This window comes from Oncorhynchus kisutch, linkage group LG26 (genome assembly GCF_002021735.2).
Source record: "Oncorhynchus kisutch isolate 150728-3 linkage group LG26, Okis_V2, whole genome shotgun sequence".
Taxonomy (NCBI): domain Eukaryota; kingdom Metazoa; phylum Chordata; class Actinopteri; order Salmoniformes; family Salmonidae; genus Oncorhynchus; species Oncorhynchus kisutch.
The window spans coordinates 38763483-38786556 of NC_034199.2; the positions used below are offsets into that span (position 1 = coordinate 38763483).

General features: G+C 45.4%; 2 protein-coding genes across 3 annotated transcripts; one reads left to right on the top strand and one right to left on the bottom strand.

Moving 5' to 3' along the window:
- The first annotated feature begins 4159 nt into the window (after nt 1–4159).
- LOC109881725 (frizzled-5-like) lies at nt 4160–8373 on the top strand. Its single transcript, XM_020473839.2, has one exon. The coding sequence runs from the start codon at nt 5111–5113 to the stop codon at nt 6881–6883; it is 1773 nt and encodes a 590-aa protein (XP_020329428.1). The 5' UTR covers nt 4160–5110; the 3' UTR covers nt 6884–8373.
- An 844-nt stretch (nt 8374–9217) lies between these two features.
- Nucleotides 9218–22464, bottom strand: ccnyl1 (cyclin Y-like 1). Of its 2 annotated transcripts, XM_031805854.1 has the most exons (11): nt 21918–22293; nt 21181–21462; nt 17826–17906; nt 17486–17529; nt 15581–15681; nt 15453–15488; nt 15242–15293; nt 14618–14737; nt 12696–12862; nt 10718–10880; nt 9218–10092 (listed from the first exon to the last, which is right to left on the bottom strand). In XM_031805854.1, the coding sequence occupies exons 2-11, from the start codon at nt 21335–21337 to the stop codon at nt 9976–9978; spliced, it is 1038 nt and encodes a 345-aa protein (XP_031661714.1). In that variant the 5' UTR covers nt 21338–21462; nt 21918–22293; the 3' UTR covers nt 9218–9975. The 2 variants fall into 2 exon arrangements, with proteins under 2 accessions (XP_031661714.1, XP_020329429.1); XM_020473840.2 differs by having other exon boundaries at nt 21181–22464.
- Nucleotides 22465–23074: the final 610 nt, after the last annotated feature.

Genomic DNA, 23074 nt, shown 5'->3' on the forward strand with positions numbered 1-23074 from the left:
CTTCCTGTTGGGCCCTGTCCGGGGGTGTCATCGGATAGGGCCACAGTGTCTCCTGATCCCTCCTGTCTCAGCCTCCAGTATTTATGCTGCAGTAGTTTATGTGTCGGGGGGCTAGGGTCAGTTTGTTATATCTGGAGTACTTCTCCAGTCCTATCTGGTGTCCTGTGTGAATTTAAGTATGCTCTCTCTAATTCTCTCTTTCTCTTTCTTTCTCTCTCTCTCTCGGAGGACCTGAGCCCTAGAACCATGCCTCAGGACTACCTGGCATGATGACTCCTTGCTGTCCCCAGTCCACCTGGCTGTGCTGCTGCTCCAGTTTCAACTGTTCTGCCTGTGATTATTATTATTTGACCATGCTGGTCATTTATGAACATTTGAACATGGCCATTTTCTGTTATAATCTCCACCCGGCACAGCCAGAAGAGGACTGGCCACCCCACATAGCCTGGTTCCTCTCTAGGTTTCTTCCTATGTTTTGGCGTTTCTATGGAGTTTTTCCTAGCCACCGTGCTTCTACACCTACATTGCTTGCTGTTTGGGGTTTTAGGCTGGGTTTCTGTACAACACTTTGAGATATCAGCTGATGTACAAAGGGCTATATAAATACATTTGATTTGACCTACCTACCTATCTACCTACCTTGCTACCTAACTTCCTAACTACACACCAACCTCTCCCTCACTCCCTACCTCCCTCCCAACCTCCCTCCCTACCAACCTGTCTCCCTGCCTACCTACCTACCTCCCTCCCTACCAACCTACCTCCCTCCCTCCCTCCCTACCTCCCTACCAACCTACCTCCCTCCCTACCAACCTGTATCTCTACCTACCAACCAACCAACCAACCTCCCTACCTGCCAACCTACCTACCTACCTACCTACCTACCTACCTACCTACCTACCTATCTACCTACCTACCTACCTACCTACCTACCTACCTACCTACCTACCTACCTACCCAACCTACCTACCTCCCTACCTATGTTTTTTTTCTGCAGATGTGTGTTGATGATTCAGGCTGCAGGAATGGGTCCCTTGCACAGGAGGCTGCTGAGGGGAGAACAGCTCATAATGACGCCTGGAAACCATGTGTTTTGATGTATTTGATGCCATAATCCCTATTTTTTTATACCAATGATACCATAATCCATTACATGTAAGCTATTACAAAAAAACAGTGACTGTAATCCGTTATGACCTCTAGGGTAAACACTCACGGATTACATGTAATCCATTACATTTAAGGGATTACAAAAAATGGTAACTGTAATCCATTATGTTACCAGCAAAAATATTGTAATTGAATTACAGATACTTTTGAAAAACCGAATGATTACTTCGAGGATTACTTGTAAATTCAGAAAGGATGTTTGTGATTTTTTTTCTTCTCAATGACATTCAAATCGGCATTGAAAAAAAGCCCAAGTTTCAGTTTGTTCCACCTGAGAGAGTCAGACCACAAGTCAGAGACCACTGTGATGTCAGAGACCACTAAGATGTCAGAGACCACTGTGATGTCAGAGACCACTGTGATGACACACCAAATGTGTTTGATGGAGCACAAATAGGCTTTTGTAGGCTACAGTCCAAGCTATGTCTTCCAATGGTGCGAATGCTGTCGGCATCCAAAGATTATCCAACTTGAATAAACGCTTGGAGGAAAGGATGACATCAGTGGTATAGTCTACGGTGATGCGGATATCACTCATTATTCATATCTACATAGGGCATTGATGTGAATCACACTGCTGCTCTCTCGTTTAGCTATTTGCGCCATACGGATTGTGGTTGTTGAGGACGGCTGTTCACAAATCTAAATGTGGATTTGAACCCAATAATGGTTGATTTCAACAAGTTTAAGCTGCCTATCAATCATTGTTTTTGAAACCAGTGGACAGCCAGTGAAAAGTGCGGTCTTGCTGCAGTGCGGATCCAAGCCTATGGAATACAAGTGCGGCTTTTATTTTGGCATTAATACATGTCACATATCAGTTTGCAAACAATGTATATATATAATTGAGTTAATAAGGCAGCATACAAACATGGTCTCTTTTTGTTTGCTTGACTAATGCAGCTCCAAAATGTAGGTGTTTCAGCCTAGCTCAGTGCTTTCTGTGGTGGTGGGGCAAGCCAGCAGAAAATGTGGAGCATTGCGCCGTGATTGGCTCAGTGTTCTGTCACTCATGGGGAAACTACGTCATTGTGAAGTGTAAGGGGAGACCTCGAAAATTCGAACCCTTTGGCTGTTGTCATAGCGTTACATTAGAAGTGCCCATCCAAGAAGGCTTAAGGTCATTGGCCACACACAGATAGAATGATGTCAAATCACGTTATATGTACAGTAGCTTTGATTGGACTGATCATGTCAACATTATACTTTCAAAATCTTAGCTAGCAGTCATCATCATGAATCAAGTCTACAATATGTTGGCAAATCCTTTTCAATCCTTGTCATGTGAAGATAAATAATGAAGAGAAACTATTGATAAAACGTATCGGTGTCATTGGACATAAACATTATGGAAATTGCAAATTCAACAATGAGTGGTTTGGAAGGAAGTGAGCACAGCACAAGGTGAGTCCAAAAATGTTGCTGCATAAATGATGTAATATGCCATGGAGATATGTATACTGTAGCTAAGAGAGTAATAACGTTACTTGCTCTGTTATGTAGTAAGCTGTTAGTAGCCCATGTGCCTCATGCAAATAATTTGGTCCCTTTTCCCCTCTTAATTAGCCTTTAGCCTGTTTTAGAGAAATGTAATCATTGAATATTGTAAGAGCTTTCAATGTCTGCATATATGCCCCCGTTATTTATCCTACGGTTCTGACTTGGTGTACAGGGAGAACACTGTAAGAACTGCCCATGTTCTGAATTCTGTCGCTGTACATTTCAAAAGTGCTGAACAAATAGTTATATTGTCAACGTCCGTCCTAGCTCGCTCATTAATGTCTTAATCGGATTCCATCTTATCTGCTCATCGTTCTCTTATGCCATAGTTTGTACATGTCAATTGTCAGTAGAATCCACATTTGTTTAAACAAGTCAGCCATATCAGCTATGTTTTTAAAAAAGGCAGTAAATGAGGCTGAATCGCTGCCAGACAAGGTTCCCCTGATAGCCAGGTGTAGCAGTGGTAAGGTGTTGCGACTGCTGTTGGGACAGCTTTATGTAGGCCATTACAGTATGTGGGCACCGTTTGTCACTGTTCTAGTGTAATGAATGTATTGTTTAGTGTTGTAATAGTGGCATTGCTGACAGGCATCATTCTTTTATTTGTTTGCCCCACCAAGATTTGCATGCTTAAAATCACCACTGGGTTATGCTCAGGTAAAACAATTTGGCTAATCTAATACTTCCATATTTCCAATATCTCTGGAATTGTGATAGACTTAGTTTTTTAATGTAAAGATATAATTTAATCGTATTATTATATGTAGTAGAAAGCGATGGGTTAGAAGAAGCCTACATAACCAACCCAGAAAGTCAAATGTATTATCCATATATGGCCAGCTATGTAAACTTTAATATTGATTTATCCTGCAATAGATGTCTTTCAATTGGTAACATACATTTTGGTCTTCTTCTAATGCTTCTTAAAGGGAAAGTAATCTAAAAGTAACTAAATGTAATCAGATTACGTTACTGAGTTTGGGTAATCCAAAAGTTACATTACTGATTACAATTTAGGACAGTTAACAAGTAACTTTGTAACGGATTGCATTTAGAAAGTAACCCACCCTACCCTGATAAACACCTGCAGTACAGGAACCCGTCAAAACCCTTTTCAATATGATCCCCACCTTTCATTTGTCCCTACATTGACTCTCTTTATTTATTTATTTTATCCACGGTGCATATACAGTATACAGCTTGAGGTGCAGGTGCGTTAATGTCTCCAAATGCCACCTGTCCCTCCACATCCGGTACATTTTGGTCATCCATAAATTAACTGATTTGGTCAACGCTGTAGCTCAAACTCTGGTCCTCATTAGTCCAAAAGGTACAAGGAGCGCAGCGGAGTGCGAGTAGGCGTGGTGAAGCTATCCAAACAGTCCTTGGTCAATAGAACTGAGTGCTCGAGGGCTGGCGCTGTGGACGAGGTGGGCGTTCTGCAGCAGGAGGGGTCTCTTCCTCTTGGGCAGCGGAGCGACTTATTTTGTCCAGCACTTTGAGATGTGTAGCGAGACACAGCGATACGTGCTTACAATCATTGGAGATAAGTTTGGAAAACAAGTGCTGAAGTTTTGAATGAGACGACTCTGGGGTTGTCCAAGTGATACATTTGGTTGGACAAAGGAAAGCGTAACGAGTTTCCCAAACTTTGGAGCGAGAGGAGCGTAAAGTGGACGTTTATCCGAAACCTGTTTTCTACCCCGAGGTTCAGACCCCGAGAGCGGCTGCATGAAGAGGGGAGTCTGTTTTAATTTGATTTGAATGTGGATTTTAAATGAGGCACCATAGCGGAGAGAAACATTGAGATTATTTTTATAACAGTTTTGCTTCCAAGTGCTTTTATTGTTCAGAGAGACGCGGCGAGAGGGGTTCCTCTTTTCAAGGCACAGGCGACTTCACCTGTCATGCGGAATACAAAACTGGAGGAATATAAAATTGTTTCTTGTTTAAGCCTGTGGTTACAGTTACTACATTTATTGACGCTTGTCCGGAATGCAAGGAAAGGGTAAATTAATTGTCAACTCAAGTAATTGCAAAGCTTGGTGAATGATTTACAATTGATTGCAACCTATTTAGAGCCTCGGTCGGCTTGGTGTTCATAGTCCATCTTCCCGAAATCCTCACAAGCTTTATTGGATAAAACATTGGCACTTTATTTCGGGGTTTTTCGGATCTTGGCTGCTGTATTTACAATCACCATGGTTCATTCGAAAGGTGCTCATGCTGTTGGAAGAGAATGAGCGTCCTGCAGTCTGGGATGAAACTAGTCTGTGATTTATAGAACAGAGGACTGTGGACATGCTGCTGGAGCAGTTACGCTCTCCTGGGATTTCATATGTCGGAGATACAGTCATAAATGAAAGAAAAGCCTGAGTTTAGCAAATACTGAAGTCCACAACGCAATTTCTGTCATTTTTCTACCTATATTCTTTTTATGGAAATATCCCACTTCCCCATGGCGACCACAGTCAAACCCCCTCTGTGTGGTGTCGTCCGCTGGCTGCTCGCGCTGCTCCTCTCCCAGCTGCCCCTGCTCGCGCACGCTGCCTCCAAGGACATAGTGTGCGAGCCCATCACGGTTCCCATGTGTAAGGGCATTGGGTACAACCTCACCTACATGCCCAACCAGTTCAACCATGACACCCAGGAGGAGGTGGGGCTGGAGGTCCATCAGTTCTGGCCCTTAGTCCGCATCCGCTGCTCCCCAGACCTGCTCTTCTTCCTGTGTTCCATGTACACCCCTATCTGTCTGCAGGACTACAAGAAGCCCCTGCCCCCCTGCCGCTCTGTGTGTGAGCGGGCCAAGCGAGGCTGCTCCCCACTCATGATCCAGTATGGTTTTGAGTGGCCAGAGAGGATGAGCTGTGAGCAGCTGCCTCAGCTGGGAGATGAGACTCTGTGTATGGACCAGAACAGTAGCGAGACCACCACCCTCGCCCCTTCCTTCCCCAAACCCACCCCCAAGGGCACCCGCCGCAGGCAGCCCGCCCCCAAGCCCCCAGCCCCCCAGGAGTGTGACCGGGACTGCCGCTGTCGGGACCCTCTGGTGCCCATCAAGAAAGACGCCCATCCCTTATACAACCGGGTCCACACTGGCCCTGTGGATAACTGTGCCCAGCCCTGCCACCACCCTTACTTCTCCCAGGACGAACGCACCTTCACCACCTTCTGGATCGGCCTGTGGTCCATCCTGTGCTTCGTCTCCACCCTGACCACCGTGGCCACCTTCCTCATCGACATGGAGCGCTTCCAGTACCCTGAGAGACCCATCATCTTCCTGGCTGCCTGCTACCTCTTTGTCTCCCTGGGCTACATTATACGACTAGTGGCAGGTCACGAGAGGGTGGCGTGCGCAGGGAGCGGAGACCAGCAGCACATCCTGTATGACACCACCGGCCCACCCCTGTGTACCCTGGTCTTCCTGCTCATCTACTTCTTCAGCATGGCCAGCTCCATCTGGTGGGTGGTGCTCTCCCTCACCTGGTTCCTGGCCGCGGGCATGAAGTGGGGCAACGAGGCGATTGCTGGTTACTCCCAGTACTTCCACCTGGCTGCCTGGCTGATCCCCAGCGTCAAGTCCATTGCGGTCCTCGCTCTGAGCTCTGTGGACGGAGACCCGGTGGTGGGGATCTGCTACGTGGGGAACCAGAGTCTGGAGAGCCTGCGGGGGTTTGTGTTAGCTCCCCTGGTGGTCTACCTCTTCACCGGCTCCCTGTTCCTCCTAGCGGGCTTTGTGTCTCTGTTCCGCATCCGCAGCATCATCAAACAGGGAGGGACCAAGACAGACAAACTGGAGAAGCTGATGATCAGGATTGGGTTGTTTACGGTGCTTTACACCGTTCCTGCTACTATAGTAGTAGCCTGCCTGGTGTACGAACAGCACTACAGGCCGGCCTGGGACCGGGCTCTATCCTGCTCCTGTCAGGCTGAGAGACAGAGGCTGGGCCTGGGGCCCGACTACGCCGTCTTCATGTTGAAGTACTTCATGTGTCTGGTGGTGGGCATCACGTCAGGGGTGTGGATCTGGTCTGGGAAGACCCTGGAGTCCTGGAGGAGGTTCACTGCTCGCTGCTGCCCCTGTTGGGTCTCCAAGCCCACCCTGCCCCCCTCCATGTACATTGAGGCCAGCACGGTCCTCACAGGACACCCCGGGGCAGCTCTGCCACCAGGGTCCTACCACAAACCTGCCCCGCCCTCACACGTGTGAATGGGACCCTAGAGGGTAGAGGAGCCCCTAATGGTGTCCAGTGATAGCTCTGTCATATGTGAGAACGGGCCTCACCTTGACGTTGGACAAGATGGTGAATGTGATAAAGCAGTTCTCTGGAAGCAAAAGTGTCAGAGGACAACCAGGAGATGAACCAAGTCATTCCACAGGTTGTAAATACAACATTTATCAACAAACCTGCCTCAATGACTCTTTTCATGGACATAAAACACATTTGTTTTTAACAGAAAAGAGGGATATTGTAGAAATCACAAAGTGAATTTCTTTGAATGAAATGGGACGTTTGTATCATATGAGCTCTTTGGTACAACTGGTACTCATCGCTGCCTTGGCAAAGTACCACTACTTCAACAGACCCACAGAGGTATTCAACTTTTACCCTACAAGGCTTGAAGCCTGCTGGTTTTCTGTTCTACCTGATAATTAATTGCACCCACCTGGTGTCCCAGGTCTCAATCAGTTCCTGATTAGAGGGGAACAACGAAAAAATGCAGTGACACTGGCTTCGCGGGCCAGAGTTGAGTTTGAGGGCACTAGAACATTCTCTGAGGGGGAAAAGGGAGTTGTGTTTTTGTCAGACTGTGGATGGGACGTATAACCTGGACCATTAGCTGACTCACTATTTATTCTTATATATATGATGCTCTATAAAAGACTATGGATTTTGCTTACCCAGAATGCCCCCCATTATTCAGTGTGGACACTGGGTCCTTAATGGATGAAAACAAATCTAGGAACAGAATGAAGAAAATATTTCATGTGTTTCGTTGCAATCCCAGTGATTTGAATCACTATTCAGTATGAATCTAGTAAATGTGTGGTGTATCTGTGGTATGGATGTGTTTGTATGCTGCTCGAGTTCAATTAATCCAGTATGTACCAATACACACACTTTGCCCTATTCTGCCCGGTAAAATCCAGTTTGGTTGACCGACTGGTCTGTGAACACCCTAGCCGGTCTTTATAGTAGTAGGATGAAGATCTCTAGCCCAACTGTTGACCAGATTCTGGACTGGACCTATGGTTAAATCAGCTTTCAGAGGTAATCTGAAAATGGATGTGTAGCCTACTAGTATATAAATAAACAAGGGCCTCTTTTTCTCAACCAGTATTTTCTGTTAGAACTCGTGGTCAAAAGTAGCCTCTAGAAAACACTAATAGCAGTTGTAGGAAGTTTAATGCTTTGGAATAGTTCTGATATGGATCATGTTGTAAAGAAGTTTAGAGGGACTGTTTGTAGATCAGTCTCACAGGCCAGAAGAGAAGGCATGGCCAAAGTGCACCTGGCCTCCCTCGGAGTTCTGTGTGTTACACCCCCTACTGGTACACACTGGAACTGTTCACACCAACCCAATGGTAAATGTACAGGTTTCGGTAGAGATACTCTTAATGATCGGCTACGAAAAGCCAACTGACATTTACTCCTGAGGTGCTGACTTGTTGCACCCTTGACAACTACTGTGATTATTTGACCATGCTGGTCATTTATGAACATCTTGGCCATGTTCTGTTATAATCTCCAGCCAGAAGAGGACTGGCCACCCCTCAGAGCCTGGTTTCTTCCTAGGTTTTGGCCTTTCTAGGCCAAAAAAAACCCTGTTTGGGGTTTTAGGCTGGGTTTCTGTACAGCACTTTGAGATATCAGCTGATGGAAGAAGGGCTTTATAAATTTGATTTGATGATTTCGATCCCCTGTAAACTGCACTGAACCCTCTGACACGTCACCTATGGCTCTGTATACATTTTCAATGACCGCGTCAGTACTCACATTGAGTCAGACGTTTACAAAATGGTCAAAATATCTGTTCAAAAGGTATCCAGCAGGCATAGGCACAAACTGTCTTCTCACAAGATGAACTGGTGGACAGCTAGACTAGAACATGGTTAACTCTGGGTGAACTAAAACCTTGTCCAGTTGCTGGTTTCTGCCTTTCTACTTTACTGTGCTTCAGAGTTTTTCTAACCAGACTAGTGTGTAAATGTTCCAGTGTCTAATTTATTAGCCTGTTTCCTGATGTTCAGTGTGAGAGTTCTACTCAATGGTCTGTACGTCTGCGTTGGCATCCTTCAGTAGTCTGGACTGCAGCTTTGTGTGTACTACATTCAATGTGGCAAATTCATTGCTGAGATTTTGCAAGAAAGATTTTTTTCTAGATATTTCTGAAGATGCAGCTCTCATTTCATTTAGCTCTCACTGCTAGAGAATTAAACTGTGGACCAATCTGTTTCTGAGTATGTGTAATTTGAGGTCTTAAGTCAAATGTTTACAATGCGCTCCCACATGTTCTCATCTCCACCAATGAAAGACAATGATTTGTTACATGTTTAGTGTTTATTTAAAATACTCCATCTCCAAATGATTTTCCATTTAAAAACAGGTACATTTCACAGCTAGTAGCCTACATAGTAAGCACCAAAAAAAAGTATTTTTTCCCCTTCTTTCTATGTAGTGAAGAAGTTATTTTGCGCTTAGGGTCTGGGACGGGACAGGTGGGGCCTATGGTGCTGCCTCGACCAGTCTCTTAGGGTCTGGGACGGGACAGGTGGGGCCTATGGTGCTGCCTCGACCAGTCTCTTAGGGTCTGGGACGGGACAGGTGGGGCCTATGGTGCTGCCTCGACCAGTCTCTTAGGGTCTGGGACAGGACAGGTGGGGCCTATGGTGCTGCCTCGACCAGTCTCTTAGGGTCTGGGACAGGACAGGTGGGGCCTATGGTGCTGCCTCGACCAGTCTCTTAGGGTCTGGGACAGGACAGGTGGGGCCTATGGTGCTGCCTCGACCAGTCTCTGAGGGGCTAGGTGTGTGGCAGGTATCCTGGGGTGTTGGTTGGGCTGTAGAGGTCAGATATTGGTGGAGTTAATTTTGCATGGCTCAGTGCTCCAGGCGGGTGGACTTTTCACTTAAGGACCAATGCAAGTCTAAAATGAGCAGGGCCATGCGAAATTAACTCCACCATTGTGTCTGTCCAGTGAGAGCACAATGTTGGAGTGTGGCTGTCCTATGAGAGAGCAGTGTTGGAGTGACAGATTTGCCGCTGACTAATGAGAGCACAACGCTGAAGTGTGGCTGGCCTATGAGAGCACAGCGTTGGAGCGGCGGATGCCCACCAGGTTGTCAGCGCTGAAGGACCTCCTCATGGCCGCTCGGCTCAGGTCCTTGTACTTGTCTTCACACAGTCTGGAGATGGCCTGGACAACACAATACACAGGCTCATTGGCTTTATACCTGATGCACTGGTTAAGAACAACACTTCCCTTTTGACTATTCATGTCTCAGCAGCCATCTTTTCTGTTACCTGTAAACTCCGCCATACCCTTCACCGCCATACCCTTCACCGCCCTTCACCGCCATACCCTTCACCGCCCTTCACCATCATACCCACCACCCTTCACCATCATCCTTCACCACCATACCCTTCACCATACCCACCACCCTTCACCACCATCCCCTTCACCACCATCCCCTTCACCACCATCCCCTTCACCACCATCCCCTTCACCACCATCCCCTTCACCACCATCCCCTTCACCACCATCCCCTTCACCACCATCCCCTTCACCACCATCCCCTTCACCACCATCCCCTTCACCACCATCCCCTTCACCACCATCCCCTTCACCACCATCCCCTTCACCACCATCCCCTTCACCACCATCCCCTTCACCACCATCCCCTTCACCACCATCCCCTTCACCACCATCCCCTTCACCACCATCCCCTTCACCACCATCCCCTTCACCACCATCCCCTTCACCACCATCCCCTTCACCACCATCCCCTTCACCACCATCCCCTTCACCACCATCCCCATACCTCCAGTTTCTGTGCCCTCTCGTTGCTGAGTGGCTCGAGGGGAAAGAGGAGGTTGTTGTCCTCGGCCAGAGATCGCAGGTCAAAGTAGTACTTAGCATAAACACTGGCCGGGACGTTGATGTTGAACTGCAGAAGTTCCAGGAAGTGACGCTCCATCTCGTTCCTGACGGAAGGAGAGCGGATTAAACAGGGTTAATAGAGACTTCTAATACAACAAAAAGTTGCTCTCAGGCACAGATCTAGGATCAACCCTGACAATGAGTGGGGGAGAAATGCCAAATAGATCAACGATAGGGGTAACGTCAACCACTGACTAGGGCGAGAGTCTAACCAATAGCAAAACCTTGTCTTTCCCTTACAGCAACAAGGAGAAGGGTACAGGTCTACAGGACTGCTATTCAACCCATCTTATTCAAATGTTTATTATTTTAAAAAATTTAATATATTTTTCCCAAGTAATTACCCAAAAGGACAAACAGGAATTACATAAAAAAATAAAATACAACTCAACCAACTGAGGGCCTATTCATTCTAACTACAATGAAAACCCATACGGCTCACTTCATGTCTCTCCTGAACAGTTCCGCCTCATCATCCTTATCACCATGACAATAAAAGAGCTGCATGCCAGTCACCACGGAGACAACATCCAGGATGCTTTGTGGGAGAGGAGACATGAGGGCCAGGGTGGCTGGAGGGTGTGTGTTGGAAGGCTGGTCTCCCAGGGCAACTAATGGAGTGTGTGAGGGCTACTGCCATTATGTAGGAGAGATGAGAGCCACTCCAGACTCCCCAGCTCACAAAGACATGACAGTAGACTGCAAATCTAAAGAAGAGAGGGAGGGACATGGGCTCACACACACGGTGGCAGGTAGCCCAGAGTATTGGGCAGGTAACCGTAGCTAGAATTCCAGAGCTGACTAGATATAGATATTTTTTTTAAATGTCGATCTGCCCTTGAGCAAGGCACTTGACCCCAATTTCTCCCAGGTTGCCGTTGATAATGGCTGACCCTGGACGTGACCCCACTCTGAGGGTGTCTGAGGAGGAGTTGGGAGATGAAAAAAAACAGAAAAAAACCCCATTTATATTTCATAATACACTGTCATGTGTGAAACAGGACAAATATAAGCACCCCTTATTTGACACATGTACACACTCCAACAACAACCTAACTTAAGAGACAACAGCCAACTCCAGCCCACTCTAAAAGCTACTAGAATTTCAGCCAGTAGTTTAGTAAGGAGCAGCCTACTGATGGCTTGGAGATCATGTATACAACCAGTACTCCGCCTCCCTCAATGTCCCTCTCTGGGCCAAGTCTTCACTCCTTTGGTGCCCAAAGCAGGGTCTTCATCTCACACAGCCCTGATGAGGGCTAGAGACTGTACCAGTCTATATACTACAGCCCAATGAATGATTATCAGACCAGGGAGGGAAGAAGCCTCCAGGCTACATCTGTTCTCCACCTGAAACATGATGAATCACTACCAAACCAGCCTCCAAATCACTACCAAACCAGCCTCCAAATCACTACCAAACCAGCCTCCAAATCACTACCAAACCAGCCTCCAAATCACTACCAAACCAGCCTCCAAATCACTACCAAACCAGCCTCCAAATCACTACCAAACCAGCCTCCAAATCACTACCAAACCAGCCTCCAAATCACTACCAAACCAGCCTCCAAATCACTACCAAACCAGCCTCCAAATCACTACCAAACCAGCCTCCAAATCACTACCAAACCAGCCTCCAAATCACTACCAAACCAGCCTCCAAATCACTACCAAACCAGCCTCCAAATCACTACCAAACCAGCCTCCAAATCACTACCAAACCAGCCTCCAAATCACTACCAAACCAGTCTCCGCACTCAAAGTGAAAATAACATATCTGAAGCTGAACATTAAAGTACGGTTTAGGTTGGCACAATAGTGAGAAAGGTGTATCTTGAGTGTGTGTCCTGTCCACTCACATGTCCTCCACGGTGATGTCTTTGAGGATCTGGCAGTAGTCTACGTTCCACACGGCCTGGTCGTCCCACACCTTGGACGCCAGCAGGATGGCTCCCAGTACGATACGCTTCCAGTTGCAGGGACAGATGTCTATCTCAGCGTAGGTCAGCAGACGCTCCAGGTACACCTGGTGAGGTTAGAGGTCTTTGATAAACCTGAGCTGGTTATTTCCATTCAGAAATGCCATGTGCCCAACATAGAAAACCAGTAGGGAAAAGGGCATGGTATTGATTATTTATCCTATACACACACACACGTGAGAAATAGTACTTTGTTATGGTTGGAGTCCAGGAAATAAGGAATGCTTGATATATTAGGACCAATCGTATTAATCAAATGCAGGTCTACTGTCTGTTTAAATTGAAACTAGGCTCTGTTCACTTGGGCTCTTGAGTGGCGCAGCGGTTTAAGGCACTGCATCTCAGTGCTAGAGGCATCACTACAAACCCTGGTTCGATTCCAGGCCGTATCCCAATCGGCTGTGATTGGGAGTCCCATAGGGTGGCGCACAATTGGCCCAGCGTCGTCCGGGTTAGGGTTTGGCTGGGGTAGGGTTTGGCCGGGGTAGGGTTTGGCCGGGGGAGGCCGTCATTGTAAATAAGAATTTGTTCTCAACCGACTTGCCCAGTTAAATAAAGAAACATTTTTTTAAATGTACTTCGTCAATGGTTTCTATTACTCTGCTGCCCCCCGGTGGTGCATTAGTGCAGATGTATTCTAGCGTATCATGTAGGTTAATACAACCCCAACAACACCTAGTGAATGATACAGTACATTATAATTTAGCAGACGCTTTCATCCAAAGTGACTTAGTCATGCGTGCGTACATTTAACGTATGGGTGGTCCCAGGAATCAAACCCATTACCCTGGCATTACAAGCGCCATGCTCTACCAACTGAGCTACAATACATATACAGTTGAAGTCGGAAGTTTACATACACTTAGGTTGAAGTCGTTAAAACTATTTTTTTTGCTTTCAACCAGTCCACAAATTTCTTGTTAGGACATCTACTTTGTGCATGACACAAGCAACTTTTCCAACAATTGTTTACAGACAGGTTATTCCACTTATAATTCACTGTGTCAGAAGTTTACATACGCTAAGTTGACTGTGCCTTTAAATAGCTTGGAAAATTCCAGGAATTGATGTCATGGCTTTAGCCTATCAGAAGCTTCTAATTGATATTGGAGTCAATTGGAGGTGTACCTGTGGATATATTTCAAGACATACCTTCAAACTCAGGGACTGGTGCACTTCACAAAATAGATGGCTTCATGAGAACGGAAAATGATGTGGATATATTGAAGCAACATCTCAAGACATCAGTCAGGAAGTTAAAGCTTGGTCGCAAATGGGTCTTCCAACTGGACAATTACCCCAAGCATACTTCCAAAGTCATGGCAAAATGGCTTAAGGACAACAAAGTCAAGGTATTGGAGTAGCCATCACAAAGCCCTGACCTCAATCGTATAGAAAATTTGTGGGAAGAACTGAAAAAGCGTGTGCGAGCAATGAGGCCTACAAACCTGACTCAGTTACACCAGCTCTGTCAGGAGGAATGGGCCAAAATTCACCCAACTTATTGTGAGTAGCTTGTGGAAGGCTACCTGCAATGCTACCAAATACTAATTGAGTGTATGTAAACTTCTGACCCACTGGGAATGTGATGAAAGAAATAAAAGCTTAAATAAATCACTATTATTCTGACATGTCACATTCTTATAATAAAGTGGTGATCCTACCTGACCTAAAACAGGGAATTTTACTAGGATTAAATGTCAGGAATTGTGAAACTGAGTTTAAATGCATTTCACTAAGTTGTATGTAAACTTCTGACTTCAACTGTATGTGTTTTGATGGTTGCTGACTGAACTCCTCACCAGGGTGACGATTGCACACTCTGCAGTGAGCTGTGCAGCGCTGAACAGAGTTCTGACAAAGCGGTAGATGAGTTTGTGCTCAGGGTCCATAACAGAGTAGTTGTCAGGGACCTGCTCTCTCTGCAGGGAGAAGACAATGTTAGACAACACATACCAGCCCAGAGACAACACAAAACACACATTCATGTCTTGAATAGCACATAAAAGACTACCCCCCCAACAAGATAAGGAAACATTTAAGTAATTTCTCAATTTCCTAATGGTTTTATATCGACTTTCCTACCAGAGCTAAACTAACTTCTTCATTCCCCCTGCAGTGGTATGTGCTATGCTGAAGTTGGACCTAAGAGCAGTGGTATGTGCTATGCTGGGCTATGGGGTATATCAAGTTGCAGCGTAAGGTCTAGAAGGGAGTGAGTAAGGTGGCTGATGCCAGATATTGATGTAGACAAGGGCTGAGAAACCAATACTGCCACATCTTCTGCAGACCTCTGTTTTGATGTAAACCTGTATTAGCAGGTCTTTGGAGTACATAACAGCTATTCACTTCCTGTAAACACATAACAGCTATTCACTTCCTGTAAACCCTGAGTGGATTATGGTCAAATTGAACCGACCACTCACCGATAAGGGGTGCATCTTCTCATCAAAAATGTCCAGTGACCTGCCTGAGTCCCTGAGAGAGACAGAGGAACAGAGGAAACGTCTCCACTACGAGCCAAATACTGTCCAATACAGACATTCTGCCAGGCCTCGAAGGCACCTTCTGACCCCCCCCATTTAAAATAATACCTGTGCATACTCAGACTGAACAAGTCAAAACACTGCCACTCACCTGTTTTTAATGTGGTAGTATATTGCTAATGTAACACTGGAAAACAAAGACAGACACAATTCATTAGGCCAGAGTTCAACTACAAAAGGTTTCCTGTGTGTGCATATAAGAAGGTAGTGGGTACCCACCATTTAATTGTGCTTTTCAAGTTAGGCTGGCTGACCGTGCTGTCATCTATAAAGATGGTGGAACAGGAACTGTACTTCTTAGAGAGAGGGCCAGGAGAGGTCTGCAAAATTAAATATGTGACATGGAAGTCAGACGCTGCTAATGTGGGCCCTGTTGAACCCAATCCTTCTGAGGTAATTGATGCTAACGTTAGCCTGTGGTGGCCTTAGCCAAATAATGACATCACCAATAAGTCACTCCTGGGTCATGAACTATTTCCAAGGTAAAAGGTTTGAAATGTGGCTAAACTGGGACGTTGCTCTATAATAGGGAGAGAATGAGATGAGGTGGAGTTGAGGGTGAACACTCGCTAAACATTCACCAGGTCTCCTCTTTATCTGTGTCAGTCTTCTAGCTGACAGGACACCACAGCGGTTACAGCCTGTTCTATTGTGGTCAACTCAAGCACAGGCTACATGAACATACACAGAATAGTAGCAGGCAAGGGGAACACAGCCCTGCCTTTTATTTGACCAGGTCAAAGGTCTTGGCACTTAGCTAGTTATATTATTAGAGGCTGGTGTAAAAGGCAGCCATAACCCAGGCCAACCCTCTGCTTAACTACTTACACGGGAGGGAATTGACCTATATGGAACGGGCTAAATTGAAATGTTTCTTACAGAAGAATTATGGAAAGCATATGGGCTCCCGAGTGGCACAGCTGTCTAAGGGACTGCATCTCAGTGCAAGTGGCGTCACTACAGTCCCTGGTTCGAATCCAGGCTGTATGACATCTGGCCGTGATTGAGAGTCCCATAGGGCGGCGCACAATTGGCCCAGCGTCGTCCGGGTTTGGCCGGGGTAGGCTGTCATTGTAAATAAGAATTTGTTCTTAACAAACTTGCCTAGTTAAATAAAAGGTGAAATAAAAAAAGAATAACCATGGCAACAATTAAAAGAGAACAATTTGGGGATTATGGGAAATGATTAGAGGAAAGGTGAGAACAACAGTTCACCTGACAAGACTGAATCCAAAACATTACACCGTTGATTTGGTGAGCATTTTACAGTTGCTGTACTTGTCGACACATTTGTTGATAACGAAATCTAAAAATACTCTGAATACAATCAGCAACATAAGAAAATTCTTAGAAAATTTGGGGTAGGTGCAACATAAGAAAAATATTGCACATTTTCTTCACAATACAACCAACATGGTCTCTTTCTGTTCAGGACAATCCAGGGTATAGCGCCATGTCATCTTGTAACTATACATCAAACATAGTGATCATGAACCTTCACACTGTATATCACATGAGTTTTATGATATGGAAATGTGAAGTGCACATTTGGACTCTAAGCAGTATTGATTATAATCTTCAACTTCTCATCTTTCAAAATACATTGAGTCCTCGTAATTTACAGCATTTCCGCTCACTCACAGTCAAAAATATGCAAAAGTTGCCCAATTTGAGGGAAGGATTGGGGGCAACTTCCTGTCGTGTGATGTTCTATTTCAGAACTGCTGTCAGAGAGCTGTGAAGTGGAGACTGAGCTCTGACGTCATGTATAGCATGTTACTGTACAGCCACTGTGGGACACTAAATTGGAACAATCTGTCCTTTTCAACCAGTATAAGGGCTACATCCTATAAGAGCTGACCAATAAGGTGTGATGGTCAGAGTGGCATTTGTAGATACATGAGCTTGGTGTTGTCCTCTAGAGCAGAGGTTCTTAAACCCGTTTCAGCTCGAGACCCAAATGACAAATTGACCATCCTCCCGTGACCCAAGTTACGAGGAAAATGAGATTACAGATGTATTCTCACATGCACACCCACACAGTAGGCCCACACAGTAGGCTCACACAATTTATTATTTATTGTTGGTTAACACAAAATTAAAACTTCGTATTGAAATACTTACATGACTACCATGGTTAATGTGATTGCTTTTCCTCTTGTCTCGCACTGGAAGGAAAAACAAAATAGGCCATTACAGACCCAGACAAAACTGTCATGTTGAAAATAATGAGGAATGGTATTGAGTCACATTGTGCTTATGAGAAAGCCATATCAGTCACTTCCAGTAGCCTAAGTACCATCTCTCTACATAACTTGCTAGAGCAGAGACAAGGTTGGTTTACCACTGTACCAAGTAGCTAAAGTGCGTAAGACGAGAGTTTGAGATTTGTGCCGTATTGGCTGACATGGCGTCATGATCATTTCTCCTGTGTGATGTGTTGTGACCCGGGTAGAGTACTTACATTCACTGTCTGTCTGGGACTTGCAGAGGAAGATGGTGCTGGCTCGGGCATGGTCTGATGGGTTGGACTCCTGGGCCAGTTCTGGAACACAAAGACACCACTGACCATTAGAAACAAAGTAGACAACAAGGGTAATGACCAACTAAGAAACAGAAGAACCTGACTTGGAAAGTTGGTGATCCAGAAAACCGCCTGTTTAGGGGGTAAACTACCATAGTTCCCCTGAGGTGAGTATGTTGACTTGAAGCTGGTGAGTGGAAAATGAGACCTGACAGACAGATCAGTGACCTGTAGCTTACTGAACCTAAACAATAATGCCTGAGAACCCGGGAATTATCATGGAAACTCCCGACAATGGCTGTTCTGAGGCGAAGTTATCACATGATAATTCCAGGGTTTGAAGGCTATATGTTGCCAACATATTTATGAAAATATTAATTAAACATTTTAAAACATAAATTTGTTTTTACATTCTAAAGTTTGCAACCCAAGCGTGCTGGTCTTCTTAGTTATTTTCTCTTGTTGACCCAGTCGTTCGTTCTAATCTTTCGATTCATTCAACGTTGCTATGCTAAACAAGTCATTGACATGTAGATAGCTAGCAGAGACTCAATGATGATGAGACAAGAACTTCAATAATGAATTTAATAAATATCCAATAGGCCTACATAGGCAACAATTTATGGTTGGTGAGCCTGAGCTAACCAAGCTAGTTGGGGATGTTAACAGTGATGTTTCTGTTGATAGCACAGGACTAGGAAAACTAGCTGCTCTCCTGGTGCCGATTGGTGACAGCCAATGCTTAGCTTGCCTCTTTGCATTTGTAAAATGATACATTGTTGCCTCGGGTTAGAGGCAGACAGCTAGGTTTATAAACCCCAACTGTTGCAAACCAAATAGTAGAATGGAAAAATGTGTAGACTCTCTCCCCACGAGTGAGATGATGTTTATGAATTTCCTGCCTGGGCTACAGACAGTAGAATTATGACATTAACAAGAAATTGTATTTTGTGGGAGTTGTCCCACAACTCCCGCATATCAACCAATCAGCACAACCTGTTCTATAATGTACCGTACGGTGCAGGATGTCACACAACCATTAGAACTATCCCTGTGCTGCAGTACCTGGAAGGAATGCATGCCATTACAGTACCTAGTGATGGGGAAAATGGATACAGCTACAGTGCATTCAGAGACCTTGACTTTTTCCACACTGTTACATATCAGCAGTTAAGGATGGTGATACTATTGTATTGTGAGATCCTTGGCAATTCCCAGGCCTACTTTTACCCAGTTAGATGAATGAATGAGTGAGTACGTGTGTGTACAGCAGCCAGGCTATGTAACAAAACACACTTGGACAGCAGGAGCGTCAGATTCTAATGATGCAGATGAATCTGATGACCTCCTTTGCAACCACACCACATTACAGGCTCAATGGTCAGGTGGAGCTATTAGACAGCCTCATCCTACCCTAACGCATTAACAGCTACCTCTGTCTGGGATTGGGTGCTCCTGGTCTGGATCAGACGTGGCAGGCAGGGCCAGGGGGATGCGAGGCCAGCCGGGTTGGCTTGGCAGCGTGTGCCCCCTGCCCACTCAGGCTGTGGGGATGGTGGTATGGGACTGGCAGGGTGGGGGCAACAAGGAGACCTTTGTCTGGGGTCTCTGGAAAACAGTCCTCACTCTACACCCCTCCCACACTGGCCAGCACGCTGAGAAACAGGAAGTGGGAGTAGTCATGCCAACCCATCTGCAGACAGGCTACCGAACCAAACAGTGTGTTCTTTACAGAGCATAGGGCAGCGACTAGCAGGTAGACTAGTCAACATGTAGTCTTTTACAACACAAACCATGGTGCAACACAAAGTTATTCAGCCTATCAGAGCCACTAAGATGAGTCGGTCAGACAACATCATGGGATTACTCCAGCCTAGATAAGATGGAGCCTCAGCTCCCCTCCCCAGCCACACAGCTCCACTCTCCTCCCTCCACCAACCTCCATCAATCACTCCCTGGCCTTTCCCTGGACTGGAGTCTTCCTGCCGGGTGAATACCTTGCAGCACTAAGGGTGGGCGAGGCCTGGTTGGCATGTTAAGGCGTCAGCATGCTTCAGTTCAGCTGGCGCTTATCCCAACTCGCTTATCCCAACTCGCTTATCCCAACTCGCTTATCCCAACCGAACTAATGTGCTCAATTATTTCCTTGAAAGACTTTTGCTTGAAAAACGAGAAGAAAAAGTAGAGAGGCAATAGTACTGTTTGTCCATTTTGAGACGCTGTATGCCAGTATACACTTCCTCAAAAGTCAGAATTATTCTGAGATAACTCAATAAATCTATCATTAATTGACATTTTTGCAGAGGAGCTCTTAGTCGTGCAATTTTACGAACAAACACGTCAAAAAATGTATGCGACCAATCAAATTTGATTTGAAGACGACACCTCTTCCCCCTCAGGAGGCTGAAAAAATGTCTCATGGTCCCCAGATCCTTAAAAGTTTCTAGAACTGCACCATTGAGAGCATATTGACTGGCTTGGTATGGCAACTAATGATTGCCTAGTCACTTTTACACCTACCTATATGTACATATTACCTCGTACCCCTGCACATTGACTCAGTACTGGTACTCCTTGTATATAGTCTTATTTGATTGTTTTACCATTTCCTTGTTTGATACTTTAACTTTGCATTGCTGGGGAGGGCTCGTAAGTAAGCATATCACGGTGAAGTCTACACCTGTTGTATTCGGCGTGTGACATACAATTTGATTTGGCTGAACTAGTTGGGCTGGTACTGTGGAATGCCCTTATCACTGAGATTAATGATGGTGGCAACAACAGTCTGAGCTCCTCTGCTCTCAGTCAATGGGGGTCTGAATGGATGAGTGCACGATGCCTGGTGTTGCAGCAGGAAGTGTGTGTGTGTGTGTGGTTTTACCACAGGAGTGTAACACCATGCAGGGCCTAAAATCAACAGTAGTCTAAAGCTGTACACAACCAGCAACATCAAACCCTGCTGAGAGGGAGGGGCCGGACACCAGGGGGCTATAGATCAAATACCCCTCCTTCCCAATTGATAGCCTCATATCACCTAACTTTATTTGCATGTAATTCAGTTGGCTACAGGCCTCAGAGGTGTATGAGAAAGAGTGTGTTAAAAAGACTAAATGGATGTTGTATATTTTAGTACTGCATCTCTACTGCTGCAACTACAACAGCCAATGAGAATGTAGATTTGGAGGAAACCAACCAAACACAGGACAGACCATTACCGGTTCTGTCTTTCTCGTAACCAGTCACATTCTGTAAATATTTCCAATCCTAGCTATGCTTTCGGGTGTGTGATACCTACCGTCAGGGACTTCTCTGTCGCTGATGTGCTGCAGGTACGGGCCGGTGTCGTCACTCACGTCCGTAATTATTTGGTAGTCTTCGTTGCGGTCCACCGGTTGCCTTGGTAGCTTTGGGCTCTCCTCGGGCGACACGCAGCATGAAACCGTATTCCCCATTCCAAACCTGGGATAGCCTCACCACTATTTAAGTAGTGCAAAGTTTCTTCAAATCAAGGATGCCAGATATGTAGCTTTACGGCTGCATACATACATTACATAAGCCTATGATTCAGCTACAAGTCCTAGGATAAAAAAAACACGTCTGTAATTAAAACAGATGAAAGAAACACAAATGGTCAACTAAATTGTTGACCAGTAATGTCAATACATTGCAACCCTGGCCATCGGAGTGTGTGCTCCGTCCGCACCATGAATCAGATTGCTGGCTGCACAGCAAAATAAAAATCGACGTTTGTTCGAGTGCTCTATGGTCTTTTATTTACAGGGTTGCTAACTAACGAAACTAATTGTTTGTAACACTGAGGTCATCACCAAGCAGCTGTTTAAATCCGAGCATTACAAGCGGTTGCCCATTCATCCATTCGGCATTCCTTTGCGAAATCAGCTAGCAGCAATGGAACATTGTCTGTAGGATAGATTAACTAGTTAGCTCGTCCCTTTAATAACTTTGCCAATATGCAGCAACGCCTCCGGAGCTGCCGTTTAAACAATCATTTAAAGAAAAAAACTACTCCACTCATAAAGCCACTAGCTTGTTCTTCCAAGCATGGATCCCAAATAGTTTCCGAACAGGGATTCCCAATTGTCCGAGATGGGACTGGCGTGAGAGATCTTTCTTGGATTCCCAATCCCAGGATCAGACGACAACTTTATCCGAGGCTTGAGGCCTACACTAACGTAGCTACCCGCTTGATAAAGAAATCAAAGCCGGGGAGTTTCAAATAATTTAGTGAATGTAATCTGGTCAAGCCTTGTCGAAGTTAATTTTCAATCTCACAACTTGTGGACTAAAAAAAGCTACGTTATCCCCTCCTCTCCACCGGCCAGTTCTGCGGTCCGCTACCCGCCACCACCGCCATCAGCTCTGAACACACCGCTGTCTGGGCTGCGTTCAGTACGCTTTTACGTTTGGAACGTTCAATTGAACGGAACATGTGACTATAGCAAAACAATTCATAAATAAATACAATTGCTTTTCATTCTTAATTTAGGGTTAGAGTTCAGGTTAAAATCACATTATAGGAAGATAAATAGTTGAAATAAGAGGGGTTTCTGACTTTCTGGGAGTGGTAACTAGTGACGATCGTACTGAACGACCAGTTGTCGGGAAGGGTTGGGGAACGCTGTCAGCATAGCCACTGCCCTTTAAATTCGCAAATTCGTCACTCATTGCTTCAAGCCACACCTCGCCACACCCACCAAACGCGAGCAAACGATCCTCAAAGTCTGTTCAAGAACGTACAAGAACGTTTTGGGGAAACGAGTCGTTAAGTACAAACCGTTACGTAACGTAGCAAACGTTCAAGCGAACTGAACGCACATCTGGCACGCAGGGTTGACCCACCCACTTACAGAACCATAAACTACTCAAAACAAAGGGGAATGTTTCGATGGCAATTGGTTGAAACACGTGTCAGTCTAAATTCATTCTGACCAATAACTACATTCAGTACATACATCTTCATCCCTATTGGTCTTTAAAATTCAAGAGTGTCCTTCTCTCATTGCTCTATGTACATGTCAATCATCCACCCATAGAAAGACAACCTCTTGGTTAATCGTACATTTGATTGGACAAAAACCAAGGAGAGGACTGTACCTTAATTATACTAAATTATACCAATGCAGCCGTTTAAAAATACCTTTATTTTATTTATTTATTATTAAACAGTA

What these genes read in the sequence shown, in the direction of transcription:
- LOC109881725 (XM_020473839.2), top strand. Translation starts at nt 5,111, where the DNA reads ATGGAAATATCCCACTTCCCCATGGCGACCACAGTCAAACCCCCTCTG.
- ccnyl1 (XM_020473840.2), bottom strand. Translation starts at nt 21,337, where the DNA reads ATGGGGAATACGGTTTCATGCTGCGTGTCGCCCGAGGAGAGCCCAAAG. An exon ending in ACATTAACCATGGTAGTCAT is followed by an intron (nt 15,682 to 17,485) that starts GTAAGTATTTCA and finishes TTAATTTTGCAG; the next exon opens with ACCTCTCCTGGCCCTCTCTC. An exon ending in AGAGGGCACAGAAACTGGAG is followed by an intron (nt 10,093 to 10,717) that starts GTATGGGGATGG and finishes TGTGTTGTCCAG; the next exon opens with GCCATCTCCAGACTGTGTGA.